At 38.5% G+C, this 21,123-nt stretch overlaps 2 protein-coding genes across 2 annotated transcripts; both read left to right on the top strand.

The window, feature by feature from the left end:
- The first annotated feature begins 3,735 nt into the window (after window positions 1–3,735).
- Window positions 3,736–7,253, top strand: LOC119741359 (cationic amino acid transporter 4-like). The gene is made up of 3 exons (XM_038217110.1): window positions 3,736–5,421; window positions 6,392–6,500; window positions 7,174–7,253. The coding sequence occupies exons 1-3, from the start codon at window positions 3,736–3,738 to the stop codon at window positions 7,251–7,253; spliced, it is 1,875 nt and encodes a 624-aa protein (XP_038073038.1).
- A 9,868-nt stretch (window positions 7,254–17,121) lies between these two features.
- Window positions 17,122–19,618, top strand: LOC119741908 (high affinity cationic amino acid transporter 1-like). Its single transcript, XM_038217853.1, has 3 exons — window positions 17,122–17,780; window positions 18,751–18,859; window positions 19,532–19,618. Exons 1-3 carry the CDS (start codon window positions 17,133–17,135, stop codon window positions 19,609–19,611), a joined length of 837 nt encoding a protein of 278 aa, XP_038073781.1. The 5' UTR covers window positions 17,122–17,132; the 3' UTR covers window positions 19,612–19,618.
- Window positions 19,619–21,123: the final 1,505 nt, after the last annotated feature.

Here is a 21,123-nt window from a genome sequence, read left to right as displayed (position 1 = left end):
GCTGAAGTCTACCCCCCCATTCCCCCCAACTACCCCCAGTAGTCACCCAGGAGACCGACGTCTACGCTCGGCGCAGATGGCGACAAGTCCACTACCTATCTGATGTGATTTGGCGCAGATGGGTAAAGGAGTACTTACCTCAGCTACAGGAGAGACAGAGGTGGGTGCATCCCCAGCCTAACGTCGGTGCTGGAGATCTAGTGTTGGTGGTGGATACATCTGTGCCAAGGCATCTCTGGCCGCTTGGGAGAGTGGTACGCACTATGCCAGACAAGGATGGATTCGTTCGAAGCGTGGAGGTGAAGACCAGAATGAATGTCTACAGGAGGCCGATCACCAAGTTGTGCTTGATTTTGGAAGCAGACCCTTGAGCAATACTTGGAGTGGAACTTCAAAAAACTCTTTAGTCAGTGACACTTTCAGCTTATTTGTAATATAAAGATGAATCATTGTGTTAAGTATACTTTTTGTGCTCAGCTTTTACACATGTAAAAATGTTTGTATGATCACAAGCCATTAATTGAGAACAAGGCTCTTGTATTGATTGATTTGAAATATGTAAGTTAGAAACTGAATGTTAGGCCGAAAAAAAGTAATCGGTCTCTGGTCAGCGCGCGCGTCGATTTTAACCATGCGCGTCAACCTTTTTTTTCTTTCAAATTAACACGGAAGCTACAACAGGAGCACCAACGAATGGGGAAATTGCACCAAGGCAAATGATAAAGGGCACCAAGGCAAATTATGGAGGACACCAATGTATAATGAGGACACACAAAAGCAAAATGGTACCCACCTTGTCTGTACAATTCAAGCTTGAAAACAAAAAAGCCACCAAAAAAAAATAAAGCCGCGTCGCCGCATCAATTCCGGAACTGTTTTTTTGGGCCTTAATGAGTGTTCATATTGAGATTCAATACATTGGTTATACAATTTGACTCAAAACAGTTGGGAGTATGTGTGAGGTTAAAGCTAAAGATTGTTCAGGTGACCAGTCTAATAATTCGGAAGCTCAGTTTTGCCAGATGTCAAGTGTATTTATTTCTTGCAACATTGCCATAAAATGTACAAGTTGAGTATGAGATGTGGACTGTTAAAGTATTTGAATCTACATGTACTTCTAACAGGATTAATTGTACAGTGGAATTGTTTGCTAGTATACAATGTACACAAATAAGCCGATTCTTCATGGGATTTCAGTTTGAACAAGTGTAAACTAAAGATTCGGTATTAATTGTGCTTACTACACAGAATACGCATGGATTTGTCCAGTACATGTAATTCTCGACCATGAGCAATTTTCCTTTAGTGTGATATTCTTACAGTGTTAAGTTATACAGTGTCTAGTACAAATGGAGGTTATGCAAATGCATATACATGCAATTTAGGTTAGTTCTTTTTTAGGGATTGTGGAAGTGAATGTTTCAGACTCATAGTTGTAGCCTATATATTGCAAGTTGCAATTAAGTAGGTTGAGTATCAAAATTTGGTTTATTGGATTAAGTGTATTCAATTTCAGTTCCCTGTAGTTTAATAGAAATGCAGAGAATTTTAGGACTCCTTTTGTAATAATCAGTTGTCACTTTTTTTGTATCTTTGTTAGCCTGTGAAATGCAGATGATGTCAAAATTAACTATTCTCTCAGAATATGTTCAGTGGTTACCAAGGGCGGATCCAGGGGGGGGCCAAAGGGGGCCATGGCCCCCCCCAAAACGAAACCATTTTTTTTTTTTTAATGTGACATCGCAATAAAGGCAGGCATTGAGTACACCACCATCTTTTCCTCAAAAAAAATTGGTTAAAGTGGTCAGAAATTGCCTCAGATCGCACCACAGAGCATCTAGAATCCAAAAATTTTTCGGGGCCCTAGCGGGCCCCGAACCCCACGCCGTAATTTTTTAGACCCACTTTTTGGGGGGACCAAATTTTTTTTTGGCCCCCCCCAAAATTGTGTTCTGGATCCGCCCTTGGTGGTTACCAGTACAGTGTATAAGGCCAAACACAAAAGTCTCCGGTTTCTGGTATGCGCGCGCGTCGCCGTAGCCATGCGCGTCGGCAAAATGAAAAAGGTTTTTTTTCAATGAAAGATGATTACTCAAAACCGCCAAACTCACTGGATTGACTGGAATCCTGCTTCCGCACAATTTTAACGTGTTTTTAGATTGGCTATGGTCGAGAATAAGCTTTATGTGGCCTCTCTGGTCTCCCATAATATTTGAACTAAGTTTAGTCGGGCACCATTTGCAGTCATCAACCATTTGCAGTCATCAAAAAAAAAAAGCCGCGTCGCCGCACCACTTTTTGGGCAAGCTCCATACCAGAAACCGGAGACTTTTTTTTTTGCCTAATGTAACTACATGTACATTTTGTATTGAGTTTGGATTTGTAAAAAAAGCCAGACAAATTCGACTTCGACTTATGTCAGAAGAGTAAGATGGACAATGTATGTTTCATGCAGATTTGCCATTGGTCTAGATGAAAGGTTATCACCAGGATATTGTAAGTAAGTTCTGAATCTTAGGAGGAAATGTTGTTTAAGAGTTTTTGCAGACTTGTTTGTGAACCTGCATTGTAAAAGTTAAGCCCAGAAGTTACGCATGTTAGCCATGTTGTTTATTGTTGTTAGCAAAACAAACATACCAGTATATTGTTGTTTAATAATTAAGTTTTGTTTGAAAGAGAGGTCATCGTACCACAGGAGCTTGTACAATTAAGGGGAGTGCGGAGGACTAAAGTTTGTTCAACCTTTTTGACACCTTTTGACATCTTTTTAGCTTGAGTTTATGGATATTTTTGTGCGTTTTGGAGCTATTGGGATAGAAGAGGAGCTTCTCATAAACTGTAAGAAATGAGGGCCGATCGATTGAACAGTGTGTGAACTTGTGTTTATTCTTTGGAGAACTATTGAAGCGTTGGAAACTTCAATAGGCCTGGTCCTGTCCGCCAAATAAACGTGAAAGCTCGGGGGCTTTAAAGTGAACTTGAGAAGGGCCCATCAATAGGCATGTACAGCGCCACTGTCGAGGTTTATTAGTTATTTGGATATATCGTCGGGCAATATAGTGAGCTTTTCGACGCCTTTATGTTTCTGATGGATTTTTATGGTATTTAGTAAATATTCAGTTACATGTAACTATTTTTTGGCTCCCTTCAATTGGAGCTCTTTTGGTGAACCTGTATGCGGTTCACACGCAGAAATAAATTAAAACACAGGCAAAAACGCACATGCATTGGCATGGAAGATAATAAAAACATACGCCAAATGACAATTGGCATGCAACAAGCCATACAATTTATCTAACTCTTTTTACCCAATTGAGATCTGTTCTCAATTTTCTGTGAATGATATTACGTTGCAGGCATCTGTCAATTGGGCAATAAACCACATAAACTAACCAAGCAATCAAGGTACGTAATTATAATGAAAAAGACGGTCACTACGCGTACGGAGCAAATAGAACTGACAAGAGTTAGTCAAAAACAGTGAACGATATAAAAGCAAAATACCGCATCGGGTTCCAATAAAAACAAAGGGTTCATCATCAAAGGTAATCTTGGCTCAGGACTGGAATTGTTATACTTCTTTTCTGATTCAACTGAATAGAATTGTGTGTGGGAGCAGCTATAGGCTTATCGTCTTGTTGTTATTTATAAATATCGATAATGTTCAAATTCACTGTTATTTTTTTGACAACAGGTTAATTGCTCGAAACCGACGTGGTATACTGTCCATCAACTATGGGTCTTGTCCAGTGCTTCAGAGAAATGTTCAGCTCCTCAACTCGAAGAAAACCTGTGCAGAGGGATGCAATCCCAACACCTCTACATCGATGCCTTGGTGTAGTCGACCTGACTCTACTTGGTGTCGGAAGTATGATAGGATCTGGTAGTTTTCTTTTACCGGGACAAGTTTCTGGAGTAGTGGCTGGTCCGGCTGCTCTATTGGTTTTCTTCCTCTCGGGTATGTTGGCTTCACTGTCTGGCCTGTGTTATATAGAGTGTGCCTTACAGCTACCTGGAACGGGAGCGTCTTACCTGTACGCCTATGCGACACTTGGAGAGATGATAGCGTTCTTAACTGGGTGGAGTGGTATGGCAGCACGAATCGTTGCGCTTGCTTTCATAGGACAGGTATGGAGCGCCTATTTAGACGATGCTTTAGGCGGCTCCATTGGAAATGCTACCGTCCAGTTTGTCCTTGGAGGTCAGGAATGGAATGCACCTCTTCTTGGTACCCATCCCGATTTTATCGCTGGATTGCTGATCCTTGTGTCTGGTGGTATTATTTCTTTAGGTACCAATGTATTCTCCAAAGCTAACAATTTATTCATGATAACCACTTTACTGACTCTGATGTTGGTTTTCATTGTGGCCATGATTCATGCAGATTTCTCCCTCGTAACAGAGCATGGGTTTGCACCAAGGGGAGTTGGATTTGATGATATTGTAGGAAGTGCAATCCTTGCTTACGCAGGTTATGCTGGGATCGAAGCTATCGCCCTAGCAGCTGAGGAAGCAAAAGACCAATCCAAGGATCTCTTGATAGGACTTGTGTCTGCTCTTGGAATCAGTATCTTAGTCTACATGACTGGAGTCCTCTCAGTCACTGTATTAACAGAATACAGCAACATCGATCTTAAAACCCCGTTTGAGGCAGCGTTTAATGATCTTGATGGTCTACGTTGGATGAAGTACATCGTAGCAGTAGGTGCGTTATGCAGCATAACGGGAGGTGCTCTAAACCTATCCTACGCTATGACTCGTTTCATATATCCCATGTCAAGAGATGGACTTCTTCCTTCTGTGCTCTCCAGGACCAACGAGAGAACTAAGACTCCCTTGCTAGCTAACCTTCTTGGCACTTGTATTTGTGTTGTTTTTGCCGTATTAATTGACATCAAGATTTTAATACAGACCAACTCCATGCTATATACACTTGAGACCGTCATTATAATATTTGCGGTGACTATCTTGCGTTACAGACCCCCTAACCGGAGTGACGGGTACGTAGAATTGGGCGGCGTAGACAAGGCTGATTTCAAGGAGGGTGCCAACGAGGCTCATGGACGCAAGAATACTACATCAGATTTGAATGGATTGCTTAAACCTAAGCCAGAAACTGACACTGCTGAAACCAACGCTACAAACGAGCTACCAAAGCGTCCATCTTGGATTCACAAGGGCTGTGCCATCATTCTTCGATGGATCAGAGAACATACAACCAGATCCGTGATTCTTTCACTCTGCTTTCACCTCATCTTTGAGTTCCTTCTCGTAGCCTTGTTGACCTTCAGAATGGACGACTTGTTGCGAGTCCATGACCCAGGTCTAATACTCGGGATAGTCGTAAGCAGCGCTTTAACTCTCGTCTCGTGCTGTCCACTGTTACTTCTACCGCAATACACCGATGACCTCCCATTCAAAGTAAGATTTCAAAAAAATTAAATAATTTAGTAACAAAAAGCCATTTACCTTCGGCATATTGAAACATACACGAACAGAAGCGATTCTTTATTTTACCATGTTGTTATACAGAGAAGCCATGGGAAAAAATCCATATCTGCAAGCCTTTTCTCATATTAAATAACCGGCCTATCCATCAACCGAACATTTGGGTGCACACCTGTTAATAGGCCTCAACCCCTCCACCAAGCTCATGAATAAAAATTTATTCCCTCAAAATATTCTATATTAGAGAGTTTTGAGAGCCATAACATTTTGGAATTGAAGAGATGGCAATGAACCTCTAGCCCGGACTTAGGGCTTTCAATTCTGAGCATTTTTGATGCAATTGTGCTCGAAAGTGGCGCTAATTTCTCGAAAAGGCAATGGTCAACCCACCAAAAAATGAAAAGAAAATGAAAGATGACATGTTGATCATTATTTTTCTGTGCAACTTAAATACATGTGAGAGTTCTTAGTATTTGTAAAACAATTTTGAAGTATGGGCGTTTAGCAATGGTGTCTGTTGGAATTTTGGTGCATCCATCTGACAGGAAAGCATTAACATGTCTCCCTAATATATCTTGTCTTCCTTATGTACAACTTTTTTAAAGCAAATTGTGTCTCCCTGATGGGCCGTTTGCGATATTTTGATGAATTCAAAGACAGATATAATCATTTTACGTTGATGTTGTTCAATAAAAAAATTGTCGTAAGCGGGACCTGAACCTGCGCCCCCTGAACACCCTGAGCACCGGTCGCACTCTAAATCAGTTATTTATTCGATTAGCGCAACATTTTCAGCATTTCCAAGTTTTTAATTCCTGTGATTTTGTTGGTCATAACAAACTAAATGGTTAAACGTACTATTAATTTCGAATTGGCGAATGCGCACTACTTTGAGTTTTGAAATAAAAATAACCCAAATATTCTGGACTTTTTGTTGATACAGGTACCACTTATGCCCTTTCTACCGCTGATTGCTTTGCTTGCTGCTGTCATTCTGTTGCTACACTTTAATTCCTTGGTCTATGTAGGAGTCGTCGTTTGGTTGTGTTTAGGTAAATAATATCACATTATGCTGCCCATGCAGGATATAAGCGGGAAGGGGAAAATACGCACAAGACTCGAAGGCATGTGCAGCTATTTTTTTTCCCGCTGAGATGCTATTGCTCCTTGTTCGAATGTATTTTGAGCTATGTTAAATTAATCCAAGGCGAAAAGCTTCACAAAAGATCATAACATCGTCAGAACATTGACAGATCATTACATTTCCGTCAGAAACAAAGAAAATATAGACGACCGCCCACCCCAAAACAAACCAACCTGTACCCACAATCGTCATGAAATTAGTTTTAGTAACTGTTTCTGACGAAACGTTTAGCGACGTATTCTTGATTACAATGGCGACCGATTAATATGGCGTGTAGCCACGTGTTCAGCCTAAGTCAAAGAAGACCAACATATGTTAAATGATTCTGTGAATCCAATATGTCCGCTATCGACGTGTACTATTTCATCAAGATGGAAGTTCTGCTCAAGGTTGTCACCCTATATATTTTGTTTGGGTTCTTGCAGTGAAAGAACTTAAATTAGTGACGCACTCACAAATGATTATTTAGGTATTAACATAAGATTTCGTACAAATCCCCACCAGTTGAAATGTCCTTAATACATGGTTAAATTCGCACTTCATTTCTTTTCTGAATCGACTTGTCTGTTTTCTTCTTACAGGACTCATCGTGTACTTTACGTACGGCATGAAGCAAAGCGTGGAGGCCACACGACAAGATGTTCACCTGAATGATCAGTGACGAAGGCAGTGACGTCATTGCCAATGAAATGTTTCTTTGTGTTGACTGATCAATGACGTTTCATTTTCTCATTAGCTGATGATTTCTGGATCCGATTTCATGTGGCTTCCAAGCAGAATTACATGAGACCAAGTCAAAATAATGATGCTGTATTCATTTCATGACATTTTCTGAAAATCTGTTTTTCTAAGAACACGGTCATTATTGCGGAAATATTCATTGAATGACTTTTTAGGCTTGTATAACGTTTCGTGTAGCAAGTCATTGCTGCGTATAGCAGATTTCTGTGCCCAGCAGATCCACGTAGTTAATTGGCATTTGGTTTGAATCCAGACGTACTTACCATAAGAGGATCCCTACGCCTAAAATCGACTCCAGACACAAGACGTCTACAAGCCTCATCAGCGTGACTCCATCCCATGCATGCCATAGACCAATTTCGCAAAGAGCTCATCTATCAAATATTGTTCCCTCTGACAGACATTTTAAATGTTCTCACCGATATTAGGTACATGAATTAGTTCCTGGCTTTCATATAGAAGGCTCATTTACATATTCTGCGAATCCCGACATGTAAGCTCAGTCAATATCTAAACTCCACCGAAATGCGTTCACTGCACAATCTTTATTAAGAGAGTCTGTGACAAGCTGGATCCAAAATTTTAAACAATCGGATTTATTTCCCAAACATCAGCTATACTACAGAACTACAGGTCCGATTGGGTTGAAACTTGGTCGTGTACCTAAACCGGGAGGTGTTATAGATTAAAACTGAAGTGATGTCATGATGACGTCATGATGATGTTATAAGTCATGTGACGTCACATTAAAGGGACATTTTCAAAGGCCTATATCTACAGAACTACATGTATAGGATACAGGGTGAGTCCAAAAAAAGAAACCCCTTCTGTATTGACGTTCTGCATATAGCCCTTTCGAGGATATCTAGGATGAAAAAGCCCAATTAATGAGCTTTCTTTTAGTACAATAATCATTTAAATCACTCATGTACTTTTCAAATTACGGAATTTTAAACACAACCACCGTTTTAAAGTTCTGTCCACGGATCACACGTGTTCCTTCTTTTGCAAAACGAAAACAATTAACATAAGCATGAATGTGAATTGTTTCGTTTTGCTGAAAGAACACTACTTACCTTTTTTGTTATTTGTGGACAGAACTTTAAAACGGTGTTTGTGTTTAAAATTTCGTAACTTGAAAAGTACAAAAGTGACTTGAATGATACTTGCACTAAAAGAAAGCGTATTAATTGCGCTTTACTATCCTAGATTTTGAAAGAGCTACATGCAGAACTTCATTACAAAGATGGTTCCTGCCATTTGAGTTTCCTTTCATTTGTCACACCCTGTACATGTAAGTCCCACATATTGAAATGCCTTTTGTCAATGACAAAATATTGATGTTGCATAACAGTGTGCTATCTTCAGAAATACACTCTGCTGCAAGAATCAGTCTATAACATGACATATGGTAAACATGCAATACCAAAATGCCGAAACAGCCATGTGTTTGTCCACAAACATAAATCTAGTTTACATTCTTTTCATTCCTTACTAAACTTACCTGTTTTGCCAGTTTGTACCTAATACAAAGGTGTTGGGTTTCTTATCAAATGTTTGTCTTTTAATGATGGTAGTAGTTTTCTTTCACGTTTAGTTTTAAGCAAATTAATATAGGAAAGGTTTGTATGTTTATATACTCTTTTCTGTGACCCCTATTTGTGGTGTTATTTTTGCGTTCAGTTTGTAAAATTTGAATTATTATTGAATATTGGTGGACTCAGTTGTGCAGTGATTCAGGGTAAACAACAGTAAGTTATTTATTATTTTTCCACATCTTAACAAAACACTCCTGAACCTAATCGATTTAAGGAATTTCTGCATTTAGTTGTTTTGTGTCACCGGTTATTCAGATCGTTGATATTGTGCAGTGCATTAATTTGCGTGCTCCTCCTAAGCTTAGGTGCGATTGTCAAAAGAATTAAGGACTAGAATTCTTTCCAAATATTTGTGTAATCCTATTTTGTTCCGAACATTTTTTTCACAGTGGTGTGATCTTGAATGTGGGTCTGCAAAAGCTTGGCGTTTGGGTAAAGATGTTCTGTTGACTCAACGGGCATTAATCCCCCCCCCCACACCTTAAAAGCAAATGCGCATGCGTTGTACGGCTTCCTGCAGACAATGATGAACTTTTTATGTAGCAGACGACGACCCGGCGATGTAGACGAACTAAAAATAGAAGTCATAAAATGTAACGCATTGTTACATTTTATGACTTGAAATGCATTGATCGGTTTATTTTGTTTAAAAAATGTAATTTAAAATGGAATGGTGTTCAATAGTTAATATTATCCATTTTGAAAATATTTCTCTTAGTTATGCATTTATTTATCAGATAACATTTCAGGAAACATCAAAATAACATTTAAATGTACAATATTGAAATTCATTACAATAAAACTACAAATCACATCAAAGGAAATGGACAAAATGACAAACTACAAAAGGCAAAGATACAAGAAACTTAAATACAAGAAATAATTAACTGTACAATATGCAGGCCTGGAGGACTGCCTACAAAGCAAATCAAAATAAAATAAAAAGTAGCTTATCCAGAGGCTCTCCAACTACAACAGTACACTTTTTACACAAAATACAAAATAAGATTCATTCCAGTCCCATAATCAAACTGTAGACTCGGAATGGGAGCAAAAACTAGCTCAACATTTACAAGTTTTAACTTTCACACAATATGCTGAACTTGCAAGTTTAAAGCCCAGACTACAGGTTTTATTAGTTCATCGACTATACACATGCATTTGTATACCTTGTTGTTGGGAAGATTGCAATATGAAGTAAATTCGACTGGTATTCTTTTTTAAAGAATAGTTGAATAATACAAATGACACCTTATAAATACGTCATTTCTCATCGACATTTTCCAGATTTTGAAGCTGAAATAGCTCTTAAAATTTCATTTACTGTATTAATATTCAATACTACATGCGCACTTTTATCAAACAATTTTTAAACGAAACAATTGCGGAAAAATTGACCTTCACAGGCGCGCAAAAAAATAAGTTCACATTACAGCAGCCATATTTCGCGCATGCGCCCAAGCTATATCACCCATGTAGAGAGGTGTCTCTACCACATAGCTGCACAAACGACTGATCATAACATATAGGCCCTAAGCATCTTTTTATCGAATGCGTGCATCTTCAAGTCTTGCGTTGGCCTTTCTCTAAAATCGCGGACTTCGGTTGTCCTGTGACCTAAGCGCGAACGCTTTCCTTGAATACAGGTACGTACAAAGTTCTTACTAACCTTCAGTAGTAATTTTCCCAGTTGACGTCCCGAAGGCGTAGACAAATCGATGACAACCAAAAATCCGTATGTCGATCAAAATTTGTCAACGCCTTGTCGTCTTTTCATTCTGATCATTAAAAAGTATGTGTTTATGCATAGATGGTTTATGCGTAGAGGGGCCGAATTTGTTATGTTTCTACCATGAAGAGAAGTATAGATGTAAGGGTTATAGCTGCTAGAGGAATCTGAGTCACTCCTGTCTATCATCCACCTGATATGAAGACTATACCCCAGTCTGGACTGTTGAGATTTAATTTGGATAATATCCAGAAGCGACCCTGTGCTGCCTCAATGCAAACACAGACACAAACCCCATGTGAAGGGTGTCTATAAAAACATATTATTATAAATTCATCCTTTTTCGCGTGACACCATTTTAAAGTTGAGGTCATAACGACATACATAATAGAACTTCAAATCCATTTGGCAAGTGACTTAGGACGTACTTGTTCAACATACTAATTTTGAAATTACGTGAATGACGTAATCATGGGAATTCTTGCTATTTTTTAATATTTTAATTTTGAACTAATTAATTACTTTCTTACCCAAAGAGCGATTGATGCGAATATTACAATTCTTTTCTTGATAAATTTGGCAACATTAAGATATGGGCAATGTATAACAAACTATGACGTACTATCTGTATGGCTACCGATGCATTCTCGCTGTATATACTGATACATATGGACTATCATTTCGTTCTTAATTAATTACTTATGAACATATAGTCATCATTATTTTTGGTTCTAACTTTAGATTATGAAGTTTATAATCTGGAACACATTAAATTCATGAACGGACATGATTCTAGTTATCGGCATGAAAATATCCTTCAAAAAACATAATGTGCAAAGGCGCCTTGATTCAATTCAATTCAATTCAATTCACTTTATTTTCCACATAAAAAAAAGACCAGAGTTAAATGTATACAAAATATGTGGATGGGGATCCCTAAAAAGCAATGCTTGTCGAGTAGAGATCCCCAGTTACAATCATACAAAAATATTACAAGTTACACACACAAACTAAACATAAGGACACAACACCAGACATGAATATTCGAATAACATGCAGCTGCAACCCCCTGAAGAAAACCAAAAAAACAAACAAACAATTAAGTACTTAAATATTTTTCCAATAATTTATTTTTGTATTTGTGCTTAAAGAGCGAGAGACTGGAGATATTTTTTAGGGAAAAATCAACCGAGCTCCACAGCTTGGGACCCTCATGTTTTACAGTTGCCCTAGAGATTGCAGTACGTGCGTGAGACCGATGAAATTCATTGAACTGTCTTGTAAAATAAAGGTGCGTATCATAATTTTTTGAAAACATAGAACAAATCGAATTGAGTAAACTGTTAGTGTTAAGTTGATGCATGAAGGAGCCCAGCTGAAGAGAGTAAATGTCATGAACTTTTAGAGTATTGCAATTATAAAAAAGTGGATTACTATGCTCATGAAAGTCAACGTTGTTAATGATACGTAATACTTTTTTCTGTAATTTGAGGATTCTATTAATTTGACCAGTACCACTATTGCCCCATGCAAGAATTCCATATGTAATATTAGGGACAATAAGGGTATTATACAACATTATTAAGATATATTGGGGAAAAGTACATTTTAGCTTGGATATAATACCAATGTTTCTAGAAATAACAGTAGAAATGTGATTAATATGTTTGTTCCAAGAAAGAGTGTCATCAATATACAAACCTAGGAACTTTAAAACAATCCGTTTTTATAATATTAGTATCATCAATACGGATTGGAAACGGCTGACAGTACTTCCTATTATTGAATAACATATAGTTGTTTTTTTTTAATATTAAGAGGCAACTTGTTTGCTTTGATCCAGGCAGATACTTTTTTCAACTCATAATTAGTCGTATCAAAAAGTACATTTACATCATTGTGGCTATAGAATAAATTACTATCATCAGCAAAAAGAATAAAAGAAAATACATCTGAGGGTTTATCAAAACCATTAATGTATATAGAGAATAAAAGGGGACCCAAAATAGAACCCTGTGGGACTCCACAAGATATTTCACAATAAGTAGACTGGGTTCCACTGATAGATACAAATTGCTGACGGTTAGAAAGATAACTCCTGAACCAGTCCAAGGCAACTCCTCTGATTCCATAATGTTCCAGTTTAGATAAAAGGATGTCATGATCAACTGTGTCGAAGGCCTTGGACAGGTCCAGGAAGATACCAATAGTAGCAAAGGATGCGTCTAAACCAGTTGTTATTTTGTCAATTAATTTAATAATAGCATGTGTAGTGGAATGTTGTGCTCGAAATCCATATTGATTATCCGAAATTATACAGTGTTTGTCAAAGAATTCTATGGTACGTTTATAAACAACACGTTCTATAATCTTAGAAAATGAAGAAAGAACTGAAATTGGTCGATAATTACTTGCCATTGTGGGATTGCCACTTTTAAAAATGGGAGTGATTCTAGCAATCTTCATTTTCTCAGGCACAACACCAGTTGAAATAGAAAAGTTGATAATGAAGGTCAGAGGACAGGAGATTGCCAGAATCACTTGTTTAATCAATGTACTGCTAATTAGATCAAAGCCGGCACTTGTTTTGTTGGGCAAATTACTTACAATATCAACTATTTCTTCTTCTGTAACAGGAGATAAAAAAATAGAGTTAGAGTTTGGATTTGATAAGTAATCAGTAAAGTTCAGGCCACTAGAATTAATTACACTAGAAAGGTTTTTCCCGATATTTATGAAGTAATTGTTAAAGTGGTCGGCAATAAACTGAGGATTATTGACGTTAGCACCATTAATATGAATGGTATTTATTTTAGATTGCTGCTTATTATGAATTACACTATTGATAATTTTCCATGTGTTTTTAATATTACCTTTAACTTTTTGAAACCGTTTATTATAATAGTTGTGCTTAGCAATACGAAGAACGTTAGTAAGTATATTCTTATAGCGTACGTACCTGGAACGATTAAAATTGGAGGGACTGGCAATGTATCTACGATAAAGCTTATTCTTGTGGCAAATTGATTTGCATAAACTGACAGTGATCCACTTAGGAGTTAATTTAGATGATTTAGATTTATACGGTTTAGAAGTTATATGTTTGTCTAAACCACCATTAAATATATCTATAGAATTGTTGAAGGCTGAATTCGCTTCCCTGGCATTTAAAACTAAACTCCAATCACATGAGGAAAGTTCATGTTTAAAGTTAGCGAGATTTTCACTTGAATAATCACGAGTCGTTATATGCTGGGGGTTAAAGCGTTTTAGTTTAAATGGAAAAGATGTAAATATTGGAAAATGATCAGACAAATCAGTGATAATAATTCCAGATTTTGGTTGGGGTAAGATGTTTGAAAAGATGTTGTCAATGAGTGTGGCAGATGTGGTTGTTACCCTAGTGGGTTTGTGGATTAATGGTAAGTAAGAAGAAGAGTAAATTATATCCAGAAATTCTTGCGGTTGTCTACTGTTGTCTGAACTAAGTAAATTTAAATTAAAGTCACCGGTAATAAAACAGTGTTTATTTGCATTAGTAAGTTGGTTAAATAAGGTTTGAGAACATGTTAAGACATTTTCAGCGTTGGCATTCGGGGCTTTGTAAACAACTCCAATACTTATGTTCTTGGTATTGCATGAAGTAATAATCTCAGCAAATATACATTCAAAAGAATCATTACCTATATCATTCAAATCCGATCTGGGAATATAGTGTAAATCTGTGGATAAGTACATTGCAACCCCACCACCAATCCTAGCATCTCTGTTTTTGCATATTAACGAATAACCAGGTATATTACATTGATTCATACATGATCTTTCGTTTAACCAGGTTTCAGTCAATCCAATGACAGAAAAATTATGATTTAAGGGATGGAGAAAAGTCTTAAGTTGATCAATGTGTTTAGTTAAACTTCGAATATTTAGATGCAAAAGTGAGAAATTATCTGTAGGGTCATGATTAAAATGTCTAATAAAATTATCAAGTGAATAATAGCACGAATTTCTGATAATAGGGTTGTCCGGATCTTCATCGATTGGTAATTCAAGTGAATCAAGATCAAGGTCGATCAAGGTCTCAAAGCTCATTGAATAATTTGTACTTGAATTCAAGTCAGTGATCACTGAATCAAATTCATGAGAATCAAGCCAATTGAATGGGAGGGCAGTGCTGAGACACTGGGGACAAAACCAATTTCCATCATCCTGGGCTAAATTAAAGTGATCAATAAGATCGAGACTAGTACATTTCAGGTGAGTCCAAAGAGTACAACAATCACAATAAATACTATTTTGGTTGTTTTTCACGGGGTTACAGCAAACACTACAGGTAAATTTAACAGGCATATGACGTGGATGGACCCTAGGCAGATATGATACACTGGTACCAAATGTTTATTCACAACTGCCGTATTGTGGCCGTATGGTAGTAAACAATAGATATATGCATCGGCGGCGGAACGGTTTTCAAACTGGGGGGGGGGGGGATCACCAAAAAGGGGGCTCTTGCTTCATCCGTGCTGAAATGTCGACACGTTTTTTGCACCGGACACTTGGCCTCCGTAAAATCAACTAGTGGGGGGGAGGGGGGGGGGGGGGGGGTACCATTATGCAAACTAAGCATTATGTGCCATTTTCAGGGCGCATTGTAAGGGTTTTGGGGCTTGGTTATCATATTCCTCCTTCATATCAGAACTCTTTATATCATTTTGGAAAATGGTTACTGAAAACAAATTATCCGAAATTTTAGGGCCAGTTTTGTTTTCGGCGCCTTTATGTTTCTGATGGATTTTTATGGTATTTAGTAAATATTCAGTTACAGGTAACTATCTTATGGCTCTCTTCAATTGGAGCTCTTTTGGTGAACCTGTACGCGGTTCACACGCAGAAACAAATTAAAACACAGGCAAAAACGCACGTGCATTGGCATGGAAGATAATAAAAACATACGCCAAATGACAATTGGCATGCAACAAGCCATACAATTTATCTAAATCTTTTTACCCATTTGAGATCTGTTCTCAATTTTCTATGAATGATATTACGTTGCATCTGTCAATTGGGCAATAAACCACATAAACTAACCAAGCAAGCAAGGAACGTAATTATAATGAAAAAGACGGTCACTACGCGTACGGAGTACATAGAACTGACAAGAGTTAGTCAAAAACCGTGAGCGATATAGGAGCAAAATACCGCATCGGGTTCCAATAAAAACAAGGGGTTCATCATCAAAGGTAATCTTGGCTCAGGACTGGAATTGTTATACTTCTTTTCTGATTCAACTGAATAGAATTGTGTGTGGGAGCAGCTATAGGCTTATCGTCTTGTTGTTATTTATAAATGTCGATAATGTTCAAATTCACTGTTATTTTTTTGACAACAGGTTAATTTTTGACAACAGGTTAACGTGGTATACTGTCCATCAACTATGGGTCTTTTCCAGTGCTTCAGAGAAATGTTCAGCTCCTCAACTCGAAGAAAACCTGTGCAGAGGGACGCAATCCCAACACCTCTACATCGATGCCTTGGTGTAGTCGACCTGACTTTACTTGGTGTCGGAAGTATGATAGGATCTGGTAGTTTTCTTTTACCGGGACAAGTTTCTGGAGTAGTCGCAAGTCCGGCTGCTCTATTGGTTTTCTTCCTCTCGGGTATGTTGGCTTCACTGTCTGGCCTGTGTTACATAGAGTGTGCCTTACAGCTACCTGGAACGGGAGCGTCTTACCTGTACGCCTATGCGACACTTGGAGAGATGATAGCGTTCCTAACTGGGTGGAGTAGTGTGGCAGCACGAATCGTTGCGCTTGCTTTCATAGGACAGGTATGGAGCGCCTATTTAGACGATGCTTTAGGCGGCTCCATTGGAAATGCTACCGTCCAGTTTGTCCTTGGAGGTCAGGAATGGAATGCACCTCTTCTTGGTACCCATCCCGATTTTATCGCTGGATTGCTGATCCTTGTGTCTGGTGGTATTATTTCTTTAGGTACCAATGTATTCTCCAAAGCTAACAATTTATTCATGATAACCACTTTACTGACTCTGATGTTGGTTTTCATTGTGGCCATGATTCATGCAGATTTCTCCCTCGTAACAGAGCATGGGTTTGCACCAAGGGGAGTTGGATTTGATGAGATTGTAGGAAGTGCAATCATTGCTTACGCAGGTTATGCTGGGATCGAATCTATCGCCCTAGCAGCTGAGGAAGCAAAAGACCAATCCAAGGATCTCTTGATAGGACTTCTGTCTGCTCTTGGAATCAGTATCTTAGTCTACATGACTGGAGTCCTCTCAGTCACTGTATTAACAGAATACAGTAACATCGATCTTAAAACCCCGTTTGAGGCAGCGTTTAATGATCTTGATGGTCTACGTTGGATGAAGTACATCGTAGCAGTAGGTGCGTTATGCAGCATAACGGGAGGTGCTCTAAACATGTCCTACGCTATGACTCGTTTCATATATCCCATGTCAAGAGATGGACTTCTTCCTTCTGTGCTCTCCAGGACCAACGAGAGAACTAAGACTCCCTTGCTAGCTAACCTTCTTGGCACATGTATTTCTGTTGTTTTTGCCGTATTAATTGACATCAAGATTTTAATACAGACCGGCTCCATGCTATATACACTTGAGACCGTCATTATAATATTTGCGGTGACTATCTTGCGTTACAGACCCCCTAACCGGAGTGGCGGGTACGTAGAATTGGGCGGCGTAGACAAGGGTGATTTCAAGGAGGGTGCCAACGAGGCTCATGGACGCAAGAATACTACAACAGATTTAAAGGGATTGCTTAAACCTAAGCCAGAAACTGACACTGCTGAAACCAACGCTACAAACGAGCTACCAAAGCGTCCATCTTGGATTCACAAGGGCTGTGCCATCATTCTTCGATGGATCAGAGAACATACAACCAGATCCGTGATTCTTTCACTCTGCTTTCACCTCATCTTTGAGTTCCTTCTCGTAGCCTTGTTGACCTTCAAAATGGACGACTTGTTGCGAGTCCATGACCCAGGTCTAATACTCGGGATAGTCGTAAGCAGCGCTTTAACTCTCGTCTCGTGCTGTCCACTGTTACTTCTACCGCAATACACCGATGACCTCCCATTCAAAGTAAGATTTCAAAACAAATAAAATAATTTAGTAACAAAAAGCCATTTACGTTCGGCATATTGAAACATACACGAACAGAAGCGATTCTTTATTTTACCATGTTGTTATACAAAGAAGCCATGGGGAAAAATCCATATCTGCAAGCCTTTTCTCATATTAAATAACCGGCCGATCCATCAACCGAACATTTGGGTGCACACCTGTTAATAGGCCTCAACCCCTCCGCCAAGCTCATGAATAAAAAGTTATACCCTCAAAATGTTTCATATTAAAGAGTTCTGAGAGCCATAAAATTGGGGAATTGAAGAGATGGCAATGAACCTCTAGCCCGGACTTAGGGCTTTCAATTCTGAGCATTTTTGATGCAATTGTGTTCGAAAGTGGCGCTAATTTCTCGAAAAGGCAATGGTCAACCCACCAAAAAATGAAAAGAAACTGAAATATGACATGTTGATCATTTTTTTTCTGTGCAACTTAAATACATGTGAGAGTTCTTAGTATTTGTAAAACAATTTTGAAGTATGGGCGTTTAGCAATGGTGTCTGTTGAAATTTTAATACATCTGACAGGAAAGCATTAAAATGTCTCCCTAATATATCTTGTCTTCCTTATGTACAACTTTTTTTTGAAGCAAATTGTGTTTCCCTGATGGGCCGTTTGCGATATTTTGATGAATTCAAAGACAGATATAATCATTTTACGTTTATGTTGTTCAATAAAAAAAATTGTCGTAAGCGGGACCTGAACCTGCGCCCCCTGAACACCCTGAGCACCGGTCGCACTCTAAATCAGTTATTTATTCGATTAGCGCAACATTTTCAGCATTTCCAAGTTTCTAATTCCTGTGATTTTGTTGGTCATAACAAACTAAATGGTTAAACGTACTATTAATTTCGAATTGGCGAATGCGCAGTACTTTGAGTTTTGAAATAAAAATAACCCAAATATTCTGGACTTTTTGTTGATACAGGTACCACTGATGCCCTTGCTACCGCTGATTGCTTTGCTTGCTGCTGTCATTCTGTTGCTACACTTTAATTCCTTGGTCTATGTAGGAGTCGTCGTTTGGTTGTGTTTAGGTAAATAATATCACATTATGTGCTGCCCATGCAGGATATAAGCGGGAAGGGGAAAATACGCACAAGACTCGAAGGCATGTGCAGCTAGTTTTTTTCCCGCTGAGATGCTATTGCTCCTTGTTCGAATGTATTTTGAGCTATGTTAAATTAATCCAAGGCGAAAAGCTTCACAAAAGATCATAACATGTCAGAACATTGACAGATCATTACATTTCCGTCAGAAACAAAGAAAATATGGACGACCGCCCACCCCAAAACAAACCAACCTGTACCCACAATCGTCATGAAATTAGTTTTAGTAACTGTTTCTGACGAAACGTTTAGCGACGTATTCTTGATTACAATGGCGACCGATTAATATCGCGTGTAGCCACGTGTTCAGTAAGTCAAAGAAGACCAACATATGTTAAATGATTCTGTGAATCCAATATGTCCGCTATCGACGTGTACTATTTCATCAAGATGGAAGTTCTGCTCAAGGTTGTCACCCTATATATTTTGTTTTGGTTCTTGCAGTGAAAGAACTTAAATTAGTGACGCACTCACAAATGATTATTTAGGTATTAGCATAAGATTTCGTACAAATCCCCACCAGTTGAAATGTCCTTAATACGTGGTTAAATTCGCACTTCATTTGTTTTCTGAATCGACTTGTCTGTTTTCTCCTGACAGGACTCATCGTGTACTTTACGTACGGCATGAAGCACAGCGTGGAGGCCACACGACAAGATGTTCACCTGAATGATCAGTGACGAAGGCAGTGATGTCATTGCCAATGAAATGTTTCTTTGTGTTGGCTGATCAATGACGTTTCATTTTCTCATTGGCTGATGTTTTCTGGATCCAATTTCATGTGGCTTCCAAGCAGAATTACATGAGAACTAGTCATAATAATGATGCTGTATTCATTTCATGAAATTTTCTGAAAATCTGTTTTTCTAAGAACACGGTCATAATTGCGAAAATATTCATTGAATGACTTTTTAGGCTCGTATAACGTTTCGTGTAGCAAGTCATTGCTGCGTATAGCAGATTTCAGTGCTCACCAGATCCACGTAGTTAATTGGCATTTGGTTTGAATCCAGACATACTTACCATAAGAGGATCCCTACGCCCAAAATCGACTCCAGACACAAGACGTCTACAAGCCTCATCAGCGTGACTCCATTCCATGCATGCCATAGGCCAATTTCGTAAAGAGCTCATCTATCAAATATTGTTCCCTCTGACAGACATTTTAAATGTTCTCACCGATATTAGGTACATGAATTAGTTCCTGGCTTTCATATAGAAGGCTCATTTACATATTCTGCGAATCATACATTCGACTGCCTTTACACTTGGCACACGTAGTCCAGCACTTGGGGGGGGGGGGGCTGGAACATTTCATGGGGGGGGGCGTCATGTGTAGATCAATTATATTTTTTGCTAGAAACTCAAAATCTCAGTGGGGGGGGGGGGGGGCGACTGGGGGGCGACAAGGTTTCATGGGGGGCTGTCGCCCCCCCCCCCCCCCACGCTCCCCTGTGGCTACGCCACTGCAGGTCATACAGTTAAAGTTTATGTAAACGTGTATGTAAAGTCAAAGAAAAGTAATTCCCATGATCTGTTTCACACCAAGTTTGTGTTAACTTGCCGGTAACGCCCTAAAAAATATCCAGACAAATATGTTTATTTTGTAACATTTTATGTTCGTCTGTCGGTCTTATATGCTGTTTTGTTTACTTTTAGGTGCCTTCAATGGTACTATGTTTAATTCAATTCAATTTTTTTTTGCTGGACATTTATTCAACGTTGTTCATTAATACACAAAATTAATGTATTATAATTGGATATAAAATGAATTCAAACCAACAGTTATCATAAATCAACAACATACATACTGGAACAACGTTAGGTATAGAGTGAAACATCCTGTGGACAAATACCTACTTTTACCATACAAGTTGCGAATAGGGACAAAAACGCAGGGACAAAACAGGAACATAACAAAACAAACAAAAAAAACAGGAGTAAAAATAATTATTCATCAGACATTATAAGAGTTAAGCAATTGAGTTTTCATTTTTTTGATGAATGTAGATAAAGTTAACGATAATTTAACTGAACCACTCAGCCTGTTCCAAAGGTCAATGCCCCGGTGGACAAGGCCGTTTTTCAACATTGACGTTCTACTGGAATAAACGTAAAGGTTTTGCTTTGAAACGCTTCTAGTATTATATGAATGAATATTCGAGGTGAAAGTAAAGAAATTGTTGAAACAA

This window comes from Patiria miniata, unplaced genomic scaffold (assembly GCF_015706575.1).
Source record: "Patiria miniata isolate m_02_andy unplaced genomic scaffold, ASM1570657v1 HiC_scaffold_5, whole genome shotgun sequence".
NCBI lineage: Eukaryota > Metazoa > Echinodermata > Asteroidea > Valvatida > Asterinidae > Patiria > Patiria miniata.
This window is presented reverse-complemented; position numbering and strand designations above follow the sequence as displayed.

Bases quoted from the DNA above. Each gene is read 5' to 3' on its own strand.
- LOC119741359 (XM_038217110.1), top strand. From the start codon at position 3,736: ATGGGTCTTGTCCAGTGCTTCAGAGAAATGTTCAGCTCCTCAACTCGA. The intron at 5,422-6,391 runs GTAAGATTTCAA...TTGTTGATACAG, and splicing joins CCGATGACCTCCCATTCAAA to GTACCACTTATGCCCTTTCT. The intron at 6,501-7,173 runs GTAAATAATATC...TTCTTCTTACAG, and splicing joins CGTCGTTTGGTTGTGTTTAG to GACTCATCGTGTACTTTACG.
- LOC119741908 (XM_038217853.1), top strand. From the start codon at position 17,133: ATGTCAAGAGATGGACTTCTTCCTTCTGTGCTCTCCAGGACCAACGAG. The intron at 17,781-18,750 runs GTAAGATTTCAA...TTGTTGATACAG, and splicing joins CCGATGACCTCCCATTCAAA to GTACCACTGATGCCCTTGCT. The intron at 18,860-19,531 runs GTAAATAATATC...TTCTCCTGACAG, and splicing joins CGTCGTTTGGTTGTGTTTAG to GACTCATCGTGTACTTTACG.